Genomic DNA, 14,117 nt, shown 5'->3' on the forward strand with positions numbered 1-14,117 from the left:
CCTGGTGCGAAAAAGAGTTGGGGACCACTGCTCTAAACTAGCACTTGTTCCGGTATATCACACCTATGCTACCACACAGATTACCTTCATAATCTTTTTTTTTGTTTTTGAGACGGAGTCTCGCTTTGTCGCCCAGGCTGGAGTGCAATGGTGTGATCTTGGCTCACTCACTGCAAGCTCTGCCTCCCGGGTTCACGTCATTCTCCTACCTTAGCCCCGCCGGGTAGCTGGGACTACAGGCACCCGCCACCACACCCAGCTAATTTTTTTTAGTAGAGACGGGGTTTCACCATGTTAGCCAGGATGGTCTCGATCTCCTGATCTCGTGATCCGCCCGCCTTGGCCTCCCAAAGTGCTGGGATTACAGGTGTGAGCCACCGCGCCTGGCCCATAATCTCTTATATTTATATACCTGGGTGTGGCTAAAAAGACCAGGGGAAGGTAAAGTATACACAAAAAATATTCAATACTTTTTTCTTAGAGATAAGGTCTTGCTAAGTTGTCCAGGATGGAGTGTAGTGGCTACTCACAAGTACTATCATAGCTCACTGTAGCCTCGAGCTCCTGGGCTCAAGCAGATCCTCTTGCCTTAGCAAGGACTACAAGCACATGTTATGGTGCCAGACTAACACTTCTATTCTTAACCCTAGAGCTAAGTAACTCTCATTATTAGTCCTTAGTTTAACACCATCAAGTTCAGGAGAGTATCCTCTATTCATGTCTATGAATCATAAAATATCTTCACCTGCAGTGGGCTGCAATGGCTGTCCCACTCAGAAAAGAATCTTTAAATTTTAGGAGCAGGTAAGGATTTCTGAATAATGGCTTAGGAGCTAATAAACCAAGAGTCACCAATAGGAAGAGGTATTACCAAAACCCTAATTCTTTCAATTTCAAGTACACAGTGGTCTGTGACAAAAAAAGTTTAATTAAACAGACCCTCTCAAACTATATTTCCTTCTCTGCCTAGTTAGCATCTCCTTCTTATTCTCCCCAACATAACTGACCATAATATGGAAGTATATATTTACATTTAAATTTTATTTAGTCATTTGAAGTTACATGTTACCTTTTATTAATTTTAAAATCAGATAATCTTTTTCTCCCTCTCTTAAAGAAATGTTATTTAAGTGTAGCCCTACTTGATCTTTTTTCTTGCAGCTCAGTTTTTCAAAAATTCTCCCTCTCAAGATTTACAACATTTTAAGTTCTAATTTGAAAGAACACTAATTGAGAAGCAACTATGATTGCTGAATGAATTTTTAAATACCTGAGTTCAGTACCTGATCTGCTACTTCCAGTTTTCATCATATCTAAAACATCACTGAGGGCTGGGCATGGTGGTTCACGCCTGTAATCCCAGCACTTTGGGAGCTCGAGGCAGGCAGATTACTTGAGACCAGGAGTTGGAGACCAGCCCTAACCAAATAACGAAATCCCATCTCTATAAAAACTACAAAAATTAGGCCGGGCGCAGTGGCTCACACCTGTAATCCCAGCACTTTGGGAGGCCGAGGCAGGCGGATTACAAGGTCAGGAGATCGAGACCATCTGGCTAACACGGTGAAACCCCGTCTCTACTAAAAGTACAAAAAAAAAAAAAAATTAGCCGGGCGTGGTGGCGGGCACCTGTAGTCCCACCTACTCAGGAGGCTGAGGCAGGAGAATGGCGTGAAACCAGAAGGCGGATTTGCAGTGAGCCAAGATAGCGCCACTGTACTCCAGCCTGGGCGACAGAGTGAGACTCCGTCTCAAAAAAAATAAAAATAAAAATTACTACAAAAATTATCTGGTCATGGCAGCACACAGCTGTAATCCCAGCTACTTGGGAGGCTGAGGCACAAGGATCGCTTGAGTCTGGAAGGGAGAGGTTGCAGTAAGCCAAGATCGCACCACTGCACTCCGGTCTAGGCAACAAACCAAGACTATGTCTCAAAAAAAAAAAAATTTTTTTTAATTTAAAAAATAAGAACACCATTAACTGCAAGACACATTATTTTATATTCTGCTAAGAAAAAATGCTGCCAATTAACACAATACCGTTACTTAGAATTTTCATTTATACTTATTAAAAGAGTTCTTTTAAACTTATTTAGTCAGAGTTTAGCATATGCATAATAAAAAAAGATAAATGAAATACACTGGTGCATAAATGGGTCACATTCAGAGTCGAACTCTTCTCATTTTTTTGAATCAGTCACTGATATCCATATATTTCCACAAATTACCATCCTCCATGCTATCAAAAGCCCAGGTGATCCAACATTTGTATTCCAACCATTGTCTCTGGGATTTTCTTACAAGCTTGCTGATACCCATCCTGCAAGTTCTATGCATGAAGAGGCAATGACAACTGCATCACAGCCTAATAAGAGCCATAAGATGCATCTTGATTTCAGAAATGTAAGAATGTAAAACAATGTGCTTCTTATAATTCATGAAACACAATAACTTCCTTTTGTACCTTGAATAAGACAACATTCTTCCTGGACTTCAATTTTCCACTAATAACAGTAGCTACCAATGCTAAACACCTACCATTCTTGGCATTTCACCTGTCTCATTTTACTTTCACAGAAAAGCAAAAAGGTCAATATTAATCTTGTTTCACACATACAAAATACTGAAGCTCAGAAAAGCTAAGCCACTTGTCCAAGATTACCCAGCTAATAAGCAGCAGAGCTGGGTTTCAATCTACGGCCTACCTTCAAAGTTCTTGTTTCCATTACCAGTGGTTCTCAAAATTAAGTGCACATAAAAAACTCAGGTGAAGACAGGCACTGTGGCTCACGCCTGTAATCCCAGCACTTTGGCAGGCTGAGGCAGGTGGATTGCTTGAGCCCAGGAGTTTGAGACCAGCCTGGACAACATGGCAAAACCCCATCTCTACAAAAAAATACAAAAATTAGCTGGGCATGGTGGTGTGCACCTGTAGTCCTAGCTACTCCGGAGGCTGGGGTGAGAAGATTGCTTGATCCCAGAAGGCAGAGATTGCAGTGAGCCATGATCATGCCCCTGTACTCCAGTCTGGGTGACAGAATGAAACGGTATCAGAAAAAAAAAAACAAAAAAAAAAACCTCGGGTGATTCTTCCATAGAATGGGAAAAAAATACTGCATATATTTGCAAATCATATATGTTATAAAGAACTCTTAAAATTCAAGAAAAACAATTTTTTAAATGGGCAAAGTACTTGAACAGACATTTCTTCAAAGAAGATACACAAATGGCCAATAAGCATATGAAAAAATGCTCACCATCATAAGTTGCTAGAAAAATGCAGGTCAAAGCCACTTACAATATCACTTCACATCCACTAGAATGTCTATAATCAAAAAGACAGACAATAACATGCACTGGCCATGACGTGGAGAAATAGGACCCATCATGTATTATTGCTGGTGGGAATATAAAATGGAGCAGCTATTTTGGAAAACAGTTTGAAAGTTCCTCAAAAAGTTAAACATAGAGTTATCATATGACCCAGACATTCCATTTTTAGGTATATATCCAAGAGAAAAACACATATCCATACAAAAACTTGTACATGAAATGTTCATAGCAGCATTATTAATAACAGTAAAAAGTAGAAACAACCCATATCTCTGTCAACTGAAGGGATTAATAAAATGTGGCATATCCATACAATGGGGTATTATTTGGCAATAAAAACGAATGAAGTAATGATACTACAACCTGATGAATCTTGAAAACATTACACCAGGCTGGGCACAGTGGCTCACGCCTGTAATCCCAGCACTTTAGAAGGCCAAGGCAGGTGGATCACTTGAGGTCAGGAGATGGCCAAACCCCATCTCTGCTAAACCTCACTGAGGCTTTGAGATGGCAAAACCCCATCTCTACTAAAAATTGAAAAATTAGCTGGGCACGGTGGCGGGCACCTGTAATCCCAGCTACTCAGGAGGCTGAGGCAGAATTGCATGAACCCAGGAGGGAGAGGTTGCAATGAGCCGGGATCGCGCCACTGCACTCCAGTCGGGGTGACACAGAGAAACTCCGTCTCAAAAAAAAAAAAAAAAAAAAAAAAAGGAACCATTATGCCAAAAGAAACCAGTCGCAAGATTCCACTTCTATAGAGACAGAAAGTAGATAAGTGGTTGCTTAAGGCTGGAGAGGGTTATGGGGAGTGACTGCTAATGGGTACCAAGTTTCTTTTAGGGGGAACTAAAACATTTTAAATTGGCATGACTATTGTACAACCCTATGGAAAAAAAAAAAAACGTTGAATGGTACACTTTAAATGGGATATGTAATCATATATGATATACAGTCACATCATGTAACTTACATGATATGTACATTGTATATAAATAAAGCCTTAAAAAAAAAAACTCTAGACCAGATTAGATTACCTCTAAGATCTCTTTCTAGATACAACAGTCTCCGAGACACTGAAAAAAAGTCTCAGCACCATGCACAGTGGCTCATGCCTGTAACCCCAACACTTTGGGAGGTCAAGGTGGGAGGATCACTTGAGCCCAGGAGTTTGAGACCAGCTGGGGCAACATAGTGAAACCCTGTCTCTACAAAAAATACAAAATTAGCCAGGCATGGTGGTGCATGCCTGTGGTCCCAGCTACTCAGGAGGTTGAGGTAGAAGGATCACTTAAGTCTGAGAGGCTGAGGCTGCAGTGAGCCGTGATCACACCACTGTGCTCCAGCTTGGGTGACAGAGCGAGACCCTGTCTCAAAAAAAAAAAAAAAGTCTCAGAACATCCATAAACAGACCTCGGAATCCAATCTCCCATGACTCCTGGGAATCTACACTTCAGAGAAAGTAACATACAGTACAGTAATTCCTCACTTGAGGTCTCTAGACCACCAGGTGTCTGCAAAGGCAGGACAGGTGCTTCTTGTGCCAGTTTCAATTCTTCAGAACATCTATAAGAAATCACATATTCAGCCTTCTCTGGAATAAAGTTTTTTAAGTGTCTTTGACTTTGGTGAAACTCACGTTAACGGTTTTTAAAATAGTGATTTGGAGCTGATTGACAGCTCAATGTATCAAAAAATAAGAAAACAAATTATTCCCCGATAATATACTGTTTTTTGGGGGGGTTTTGTTTTTTGGTTTTTGGTTTTTTTTGAGACAGAGTCTAACTCTGTCGCTCAGACTGGAGTGCTGTGGCACTATCTCCACTCACTGCAACCTCCACCTCCCAGGTTCAAGTGATTCTCCTGCCTCAGCCTCCCAAGTAGCTAGAGTAGCCAGGATTATAGGTGTGCGCCACCATGCCCACCTAATTTTTATATGTTTAGTAGAGACAAGGTTTCACCACGTTGGCCAGGCTGGTCTCGAACTCCTGACCTCAAGTGATCCACCTGCCTTGGCCTCCCAAAGTGCTGGGATCACAGGCATGAGCCACCGCACCCAGCCTCCTGATAATATATTATACTTTTTGATAGGCAAAATATGTTTTACAACTGGACTCATGATGAGTTCCTTGGTTAAAAGCTTGGGAAACACAGATACAGGGGAGAGTACAGTCGTATGGAAATCAGGACAAATAGCTTAGAGTCCTCACCAATATAATTCACTTCATTTCACTGTGCCTCAGTTTCCACTTTCATCTATAAAATGAACAAACATGATAATATCCACCTGACTAAAATTCAGTAATTTTTCCATATTATAGACCTCCTTAAAATGTCTTCTAAGAAGGCAGTTCTTTATATTCTGGGTCACTGCAAAAAATTTTTCTTAACTAACTCTACTCAGCACAGCATAGGATAAACAATCCTAAGAAGAAAAGTACACAGACTCTAGTATGTAGAAACTTATTTTAAGTGTTCTTAAAAAGCAAAGAGAAAAAAATATAATAATAAACTAAAAAGAAAGTAGACTCTACTTGTCTACTGCTGATAGCAAAAGTCAACAGGAAACACATCAGTATAAAACCTCCCCAAAGCATGGAATGTCCCTGATTAACAACAAATTAGTTGTCTTTTCATCTCATACTTCACTCCCAAATACTAGCTTCCAAACGCCATTCGCAGAACAAATGAACTGAAGAAGGGGAGGAGAACAAAGGAGAAAAACTATCATAATTGGTCTCCTCCCCTCGAAATTCCAAAAGATAAGAACTGGGGATTAAGGGGTGGGTTGCAGCAGTAGTGGCTCATTTCTGTAATCCCAGCACTTTGGGAGGCCGAGTGGGAGAATCACTTGAGCCCAGGAGTTCAAGACAAGCCTGGGCAACAAACAAACCCTGTCTCTATAAAATGTTTAAAATAAGCCAGGCATGGTGGCACGTGCCTATAGTCCTAGGTACTTGGGAGGCTGAGGCAGGAGGATCACCTGAACCCAGGAGGACAAGGACACAGTGAGCTAAGATCACACTACTGCATTCCAGCCTGGGCAACAGAGCAAGACTCTTGTCTTAAGAAAAAAAAAAAAAAAACGAAAGAAAGAAAAAAGAAGGGACGTAAGGGGGAAGAACTAGACAAAATTTAGCATACAATTCTATTTACAGTCTAATGTACTGTGTATTTTTTTTTTAACTGTTTTCAATGTTATAAAAACTTTTGACATTTTCTCAGGCTGGGCACAGTGGCCTGACGGTAGGATTGCTTGAGCCCAGAAGTTCAAGACCAGCCTGAGTAACATGGTAAAACCCCATCTCTACAAAAAATACAAAAATTAGCCGCGCACCTGGAGTCTCAGCTACCCTGGAGGATGAGATGGGAGGATCGCTTGAGCCCGAGAGGAGAGGCTGCAGTAAGCAGAGATCACACCACTGCATTCCAGCCTGGGCAACAGAGTGAGACTGCCTCAAATTTAATAATAAAAAAAAAAATTATCTACTACTAATTTCTTTAAGAATAAAAAGCTATTTGTACTTTTCTAAGTGAATTCATACTAACTTAAATTGAGCCTAAAGTTGGCAGGGGGCACTGGTGAGAAGGAGCACTAGTCTCAAAAGAGGAAAAGCAAGTAAGATCCTTTACAACTTAATTCATATAAAAACCCAAGTTCAGGCCGGGCACAGTGGCTCATGCCTGTAATCCTAGCACTTTGGGAGGCCGAGGCGGGTGGAACACTTGAGGTCAGGAGTTCAAAAGCAGCCTGGCCAACATGGTGAAACCCGGTCTCTACTAACAATACAAAAAAATTAGCCAGGCGTGGTGGCAGGCATGGTGGCAGCTACTAGGGAGGCTGAGGCAGGTAAACTGCTTGTACCCAGGAGGCGGAGGTTGCAGTGAGCTGAGATTGCATCACTGCACTCCAGCCTAGCCAACAGAGCGAGACTTTGTCTCAAAAACAAACAAAAAAACACCCAAGTTCAGAGATTTCCAATGAATTTTTAAAAAATCATTCCACTTACTAGGGCAGACAAGAGAAGCCAGATCACCTCTTTCCTCAGGCAACTGAAGTTATCATGAATACCAAGAGGAGGCAAGTTTCAACTTTTTCAATATTGTCTTTGAAAAAAAAAAGCAAATCAGAAACCTAAACTCTTGTTTTGGTAGGTAATACGGTATCCTATTCACAACTCTATGGGAATGAAAGGATTCATTCTATTAAGTTAATATAGATAGAAGAACACACTAACTCCTTTAAAAAAATAACCTGTTAATCCTTGGAGCACCAACAATCTCTGTCTTTACATATTATATACTCTACAACAAACAAGATAGTGTAATTAAAGTGATCACGTGAACCAAAGTATATAACACAAGCTCAACAGAGGCCCCTATAGCCCCCCTACAGGGTGTATACAGTATCTCACCCAAGAAAAAATAAGATACATTTAAATATAGCCAGTTACATTCATTTGACAACAAGGGTATAAAGATACGAAAATGAATAATAGCCCATAACTTCAAAGACTTCACCTGAGGGAGGATGCCAGAACCATGTGCAAAATCAAAATCCTTTGAGATCACAGAGAACAAAGAACTTGCAGTTATTGGTAATCAAGAATTTGTCAGGTGAAAAAGTGGGAGGAAGGGTACCAACAGGCAAAGACAACAGCATACACAGGGGCATGAATGTAGACTGCACAGTTAAACAACCTGACACCCCGAGTGACCAGAGCGGGGCGAAGAAAGAGGAAGGATGCATGGGCATGAAATGGTAGCAACTAAGCCAGGAAAGGAAGCTTGCCGCTGGGTTGCAGAGAACCATATATACTATGACAAAGTGTTTGACCTTTATCCAGAAGGCCACAGAGGAGTGATCTATAATAATGTTTTTAGAAAGCTAACTGGTGGTAATGTGGAAGACATATTTAAAGGAAGAGATGGGAGATGGAAGATATAAGGGACATACTGCAATAATTAGGATAGTAGTATATTGCAAGCAAAATGTGATGGATCAGCAATAATACAAACTAAGCAACAGCAACAGGAGCAACAGACTATATCAACTTGGCTTAGATGTGTGCCACATCTCACATGCATTGTCATTTGATCAATACAACCTTGGGCAACAGAAGCCATTATTGCCCCATTTTACAACTAAGAAAAATTAAGTTTATAAAGATTAATTCATTTTCCACAAGTCAGCACAGATATCAGGACACAAACTCAGGACTGTCTGACTGCAGTGTCCATATTCTTGACCATAAGCTCCTGCACCAAGCTACAGACAATAGGGGAAAAATGGAGACAAAACGCAATCAAGAAGTCTTTAGAAGACACAATCAACAGAAATTATTACAACCACTGACCACCCATACCCCATACGGGATCTTCACTTACACACTAATTCTGCCTTCCTGAACTGCTTCTGAAAATTTATTACTTTCTTCATCCAGATATTTCTTAGTTTGCTTAATAAGTTAAAAAACCTTACATTTTTAACCATGTCAAGAGTTTCAGATATCTCGCACAGGAATTTTTTTTTTTTTTTTTTTTTGAGACAGGGTCTCACTCTGTTGCCCAGGCTGGAGTGCAGTGGTGCCATCTCGGCTCACTGCAACCTCCGCCTACTGGGTTCAAGCAATTCTTCTGCCTCAGCCTCCTGAGTAGCTAGGACTACAGGCACACGCCACCATGCCTCGTTAATTTTTGTATTTTTAGTAGAGACAGGGTTTCACCACGTTGGCCAGGCTGGTCTCGAACTCCTGACCTCAGGTGATCTGCCCGCCTCAGCCTGCCAAAGTGCTGGGATTACAGGTGTCAGTGACCGCGCACGGCCTCGCATAGGAATTTTTAAGTCTAAATATTTTCTTATGGTTATAATAAGGGAAGGAAGACAAATACAGAATTAAAATTGTGCTTTTCAGTCAGAAAACAACAATCTTGATATATCCAGGTTGGATGAGAATAGATTTATATGCCTTAGTCAGAAACCCTGAAGACAGGTATACAGCAGAAATGCTTACAGTGCCTAAATATAGGAGAGGAAAAAAGGAAATTCTTAAAACTAAAATCTTTGGGCTACAAACAGCAATCCAAACACACAATTTTATCATAACACCAGAGTTAATATTTTTCATGAAACCAACACGAAGTTAGTGTACCACCAGAAAACTAGGTAACTGATGAGGCTCACAGACCCAATTCCAATTTGATAAATGTATTATAAAAGGGAAATAAGAATTGCAGCCACTCTTGCTCCACCACACAAATCATCTTCCATTCTTGACGAAAATCTTTGTTGAACTGTCAGTCTGTATTACAAGATTGTTAAATAAGTGGTATTTCTTTCATTAAAATAAGTCATCCATCCCTCTAGTAAGAAAGATACTGATTTTCACAATATTAGCAAGATGTCTTAGCTATTCAAAGTTATCTTGATTATGAATATGAGTAACCCCAATAATAAAATAAAATATGATAAACACACTTCTCACTAAATTTGGCACTCAAAGACAAAGTTGTATTTGTCATGTTCTAACCTAGTGAGAGCATATAACCATCTGGGGTTGACTGGCTCACTCCCAGATATTAACCATTAACCACAAGTGTTGGTTTAAAAATCTAACTGTGTAAAACTGTTAAGGTCAATAAAATGATTGTTACAATTCCGTGCAAAGATTATTTAAACAAGAATCTTTAATTATTATAATTTGACTAGTAAGACTTTTAAGGTCCTTGTTTTTTCTGAATACTATGTGTGCATTATAGGTCCCCCACTGAAGGAAAAAGTTTGTATTGTGTTAGTTCCAGTTCTAATTTCCAGCTGAGTCAAAGTTCTAACAGCCTTAAAGCAGGAAATCCAAAAGGAAATTCCATCATCAGTTCCTGGGGCTTGGTAACTCAAAGGTTCTTTGAAACAGAGAAACAGAAGTCCTTGAACTATTTACTATAGCCTTACCTCATATCTTCAAGCAAATCACATTCTGCTTGATGTTTGGCTTGAAGTTTTGTCATCTGCTCAACTTGAATGTTTTTCAGTTCTTGTGTAACTTTCACCTAAAATATACCATATATTTATGAGGGTCTTTTTACAAATTTAACCCAAAAAAATTGCTTAAGAAAAATACATCTGTCAGAATATGTCTCTTGCTCGCCTCTCCCCTGAAGGCCATAAATCCAATATTCGCCATCTAGTTTTATTTATTGAAGATACTTATTTAATGAAAAATTAAAGCCAAATAGCCTGATCAGAGGTTGAATGAAAAGACAAGACTATAAATATTACAAACTAAAGACGTGCAAAATAAACTGCCAGTCATTCCATTTCATGCACAAGCTCAATCCATGCCTAGGTCTTCCTACAGTTTTAAAAGAGCCTGTCTTCTATTTCTAAAAAAGATTCAAAGACATTAACCACCAGGAGAGGTGAGCAGAGTGTGGATGGGGGCTGGGAGCCTAAGAGTGCCTGATACCCAATGACCAATATTTACACAATCATGATAATATGCCTGAATCGACTACATAAATTACTCCATAATGGCTGCGAAAAAGCACACTGTCTCAGAATGATGCCCTCGACTTGCTGACAGCGCATCAAATCACAATCTCTTTCTCACAAAGGAGAAAGCAAAAGTGACCTTCCAGCATATGCAGTGCTTTTAAACTACCCCGGCAAGCCGATCCCCGTGGAGGCTCCACTTAAAACAGCGAGAACAGCAAATGCCTGCTGGCCAGAGAGCCTCGCCCGCCAGGCCGGGGCCCCAGGGTTCGAAGTTACAGTCAGTCTGGAATCTCGGCCTCAACAGTGTGACCACCCGGAGGGGTGGGGGTACATGTTCGAAAGAAAAGGACTCACTTAAATGGAGAAACCCGGATTAGGAAAGAGAGAAAGCAGTGGCAGCAGACACGGGTGAGTTAGGCGTTAGGCAAATGTTTGCCCACGAGGGGAGAACAGAACGGCCTCATCCACCCAGTGCCCAGAGTAGACATTCAGTATCCATCTGTAGGATTAAAAAGACAAGGACACAGCCTCGGTCCCTGGGAAAGCTGGGGAAGGGCGCAGCGGGGAGGCTGATGACAAGCCGGGTGCATCCGTCACTCCCACCCTGGTCATCCAACCCCGGATCGCAGTGCACACGCCACGCACCTCCCGGGCCTGGTCCTCGCTTTTCTGAAGACAGCACGACAGCCTCCTCGCCCCTCAGCCGGGGACGAGGCAGGACCCGTCAATCCTTAATTTGTTTTCCCTTGGGGTGGGGAGGCGGTGACTATTCCAACTTCTTTTCGGCCGCCCCGTGGGAAAAGCAGGCCAAACCCTAAGGCTAGGTTAGAATCCCCCGCAAATTTGCAAACGGGCGGGGCTGGCGACAAGAGGCTGGAGGGCTCAAAGCTGGTGCAGACTAAACAATCACACACGCACAAGGCTCTGCAAAGCTGCAGGAGCGTCCCCGCCTCCCCCTCGGTGCAGCCCCGAGAATGCACTTTGCAGCGGGCAGCATTGCCATGCGCGCGCACACACACAAATGCACACCCGAAACTCTTGTGAAATGTCTGGGGGTCTCCTGCGTAAAGGACGGACGAGCCCCGGCGGCCGCTCTGTCGGAAAGGCAACTCACACGCGCGCCCCCCACCTGGAGCCGGCAGCAAGTCGGTGACAAGCCCAAGACGAGGGCGGTCACGGCACCTTACGGGAGGGGGAGGGGGCGCAGCGGTCGCCCCAGCCGCGTTCCCCGTACGCATCTCTCCGAACCCCAAAGCCCCCCAGCTGCGCCCTTACCTTCCTCGGCGGCGGCTGCATGATGCTGAAAGGACATCAATCCTCCCCGACGGTAGCGTTAGCAAGGACCAGGAGGAGGAGGAGGGACGGCCCAGCGACCGCGCGCGTGTGTGAAAGGAGCGCTTAAGAAGCAGGACTTGCCCCGGAGGGAGCAGGCCAGCGGGCGGCAGAAGGACCCCGGCCTGAGAGCGAGTGTGAGGAGAAGGGGGAGGAGCGCCGGGAAGGCTTGGGGCCCGGGCGGCCCGGGGGTGTGTGAGGATGGAGGCGGAGACAGCGAGGGGGCGGGGGCCCCGGGAGCAGGGGCGCGAGGGTCTCAGCCGGCCGGGCGGCGGGTGAGCCGCAGCCGCGTTGTCCGCGCTCCCGGTCGGCCGCCTGCGCCGCCGCTCCCGGCGGACGCAGCGGCCTCCACCCCACCCACTCAGGCGGCCCGGCCCTCGCTGGGCCTAACGCCCCCGCCCGCCCGGGAGGAGGAAGGTGGCGCCGCTCTCCCCGCTAGGGCTCCACCACTCAGGCCGCGGGAATTTCCGGCCTCGCCGCGCTGCGCAGCGCCCCGCTCCGGATGCTGAGGGAACGGCTCTGTCCAGAGCGGGGTTCGAGGGGCTGGTCCGGGCTGCCAGGAGGAAGCGAGGCCACGGCGCGGGGCTTCGTACCGCGGCAGGGGAAGCTAACGGATTGGTCGGCGGGTGGGAGGTGTAGAAACGCCAGCGCCACGCGAAAATCCCCCCTTTCTCTCCGAGAGTGGCACGTTCCAGACGCCTCCTGGCCTCCCTCCCCCACGCTAGGAGCCAGCCGGGGGCTTCCCGCGCGCTTTCCCGCCAGCTCGCCCCGGCGCGCGTCTCCGCTCGGGGGCGCGCACGTGGGCGGGAGAGGGCTCCGCGCCGACGCACGCGCACAGGCCGCCCCCGCCTCCTGCCTGCCTTTGCGGGGGTGTGTGTGTGTGTGTGTGTGTGTGTGTGTGTGTGTGTGTGTGTGTGTGTGTGTGTGCGCGCCTTTGCGGGGGTGTGTGTGTGTGTGTGTGTGTGTGTGTGTGTGTGTGTGTGTGTGTCTCGGGGGACGTGTGTGTGTGTGTGTGTGTGGACGACGCTCGCAGGGAAACGTTTGCAGTGGGGAGGGGGGCAGCATGCCTGTGGGATACGAGAATTCCGGCGTTTTCTTCCTCTCAGCCCCTCAACACCCTACTCTCCCTACCAGCTAGATGTGCGCGAGAGAGGCGAGCAAGGACAAGTCGCTTTGCGGCTGGCCGCAGGTGCCAGGCCATTGCGATTGTAGGGCGGAAAGGCAGTTGCTCTGCAAAGGAAACGGCGGCACTCTACTGCAGGGCATTCAAGTCAAACATCACTGACTCTGCGCTGAGAGGGAGCCGAGAGAACGTTAAGGCCGAGGCCCCCGTTTCACAGACGGGGAGGCAAGTGCCCATAGAGGGAAGCCTTTCTGAAGGTTACACAGCAGGACTAGAATCTGCGTCGGGAGGCGTTCTATGGGTTATTTTAAAAAAGAAACAGATGCAGGATAATAAGCACGAGGAAAAGTAGAAGAGGCAGGAGTGGCCATAGAGGAAGCCCTTGTCTGGGAGTCAGGATCTCTGGGTGCCAGTCCACTTTGCCTACTCCTTAACAGGCTAGGTGAGCTCGGCTTCCTTATCTGCCAGTGAGGGTGCTTATCTAAGCAGTGCACCCCACCACCACACATGAACCTTCCTGCTCTGTTCAGACCATCTACAGGGAGGGTTATTGGCCTCCCTTGGGGTCCTCAGAAGAGGAATACCTCTTCCGCATGCCCAGGGAGTTTTTTTTTTTTTTGAGTCACAGGGCTTTGTGGAGGCTGAGCTGGATTACTCCACCGTTTTTTCAGAAGTTGAGATCCCAGACAGCTGTTCTCAGAAGTGCAGTCAGGCCTAAGAGGAAGGTGAAAGAGGCCTGGATAGACGAGTAACTTCCCGGATGACCACATGGCCAGAAATTGAAAAGGTGGAACTTAAACCCAGGTTGTTTACATTGAGTTAGACTAGATTCTT

The 14,117-nt window shown here is 45.0% G+C and overlaps 1 protein-coding gene across 5 annotated transcripts in view; it reads right to left on the minus strand.

The window, feature by feature from the left end:
- The window catches only part of FCHSD2 (FCH and double SH3 domains 2), a 314,626-nt gene extending 301,742 nt beyond the window's left edge, over positions 1 to 12,884 (minus strand). For 3 of the 5 annotated variants that reach the window (XM_063672056.1, XM_063672055.1, XM_063672054.1), the window contains exon 1: positions 10,286 to 10,383. Coding sequence is in view for 2 of the 5 variants with exons in the window: in XM_054440857.2 (XP_054296832.1) it covers positions 10,286 to 10,383; positions 12,104 to 12,124 (119 nt within the window). In the remaining 3 variants the exon portion in view is untranslated. Of the gene's footprint in view, positions 1 to 10,285; positions 10,384 to 12,103 lie in introns of those variants that run through there. The other 2 variants (XM_054440857.2, XM_054440858.2) reach the window with 2 other exon arrangements.
- Between the last annotated feature and the right edge of the window lie 1,233 nt (positions 12,885 to 14,117).

The sequence above is a fragment of the Pongo pygmaeus genome, chromosome 9 (assembly GCF_028885625.2).
Source record: "Pongo pygmaeus isolate AG05252 chromosome 9, NHGRI_mPonPyg2-v2.0_pri, whole genome shotgun sequence".
Taxonomy (NCBI): Eukaryota; Metazoa; Chordata; class Mammalia; order Primates; family Hominidae; genus Pongo; species Pongo pygmaeus.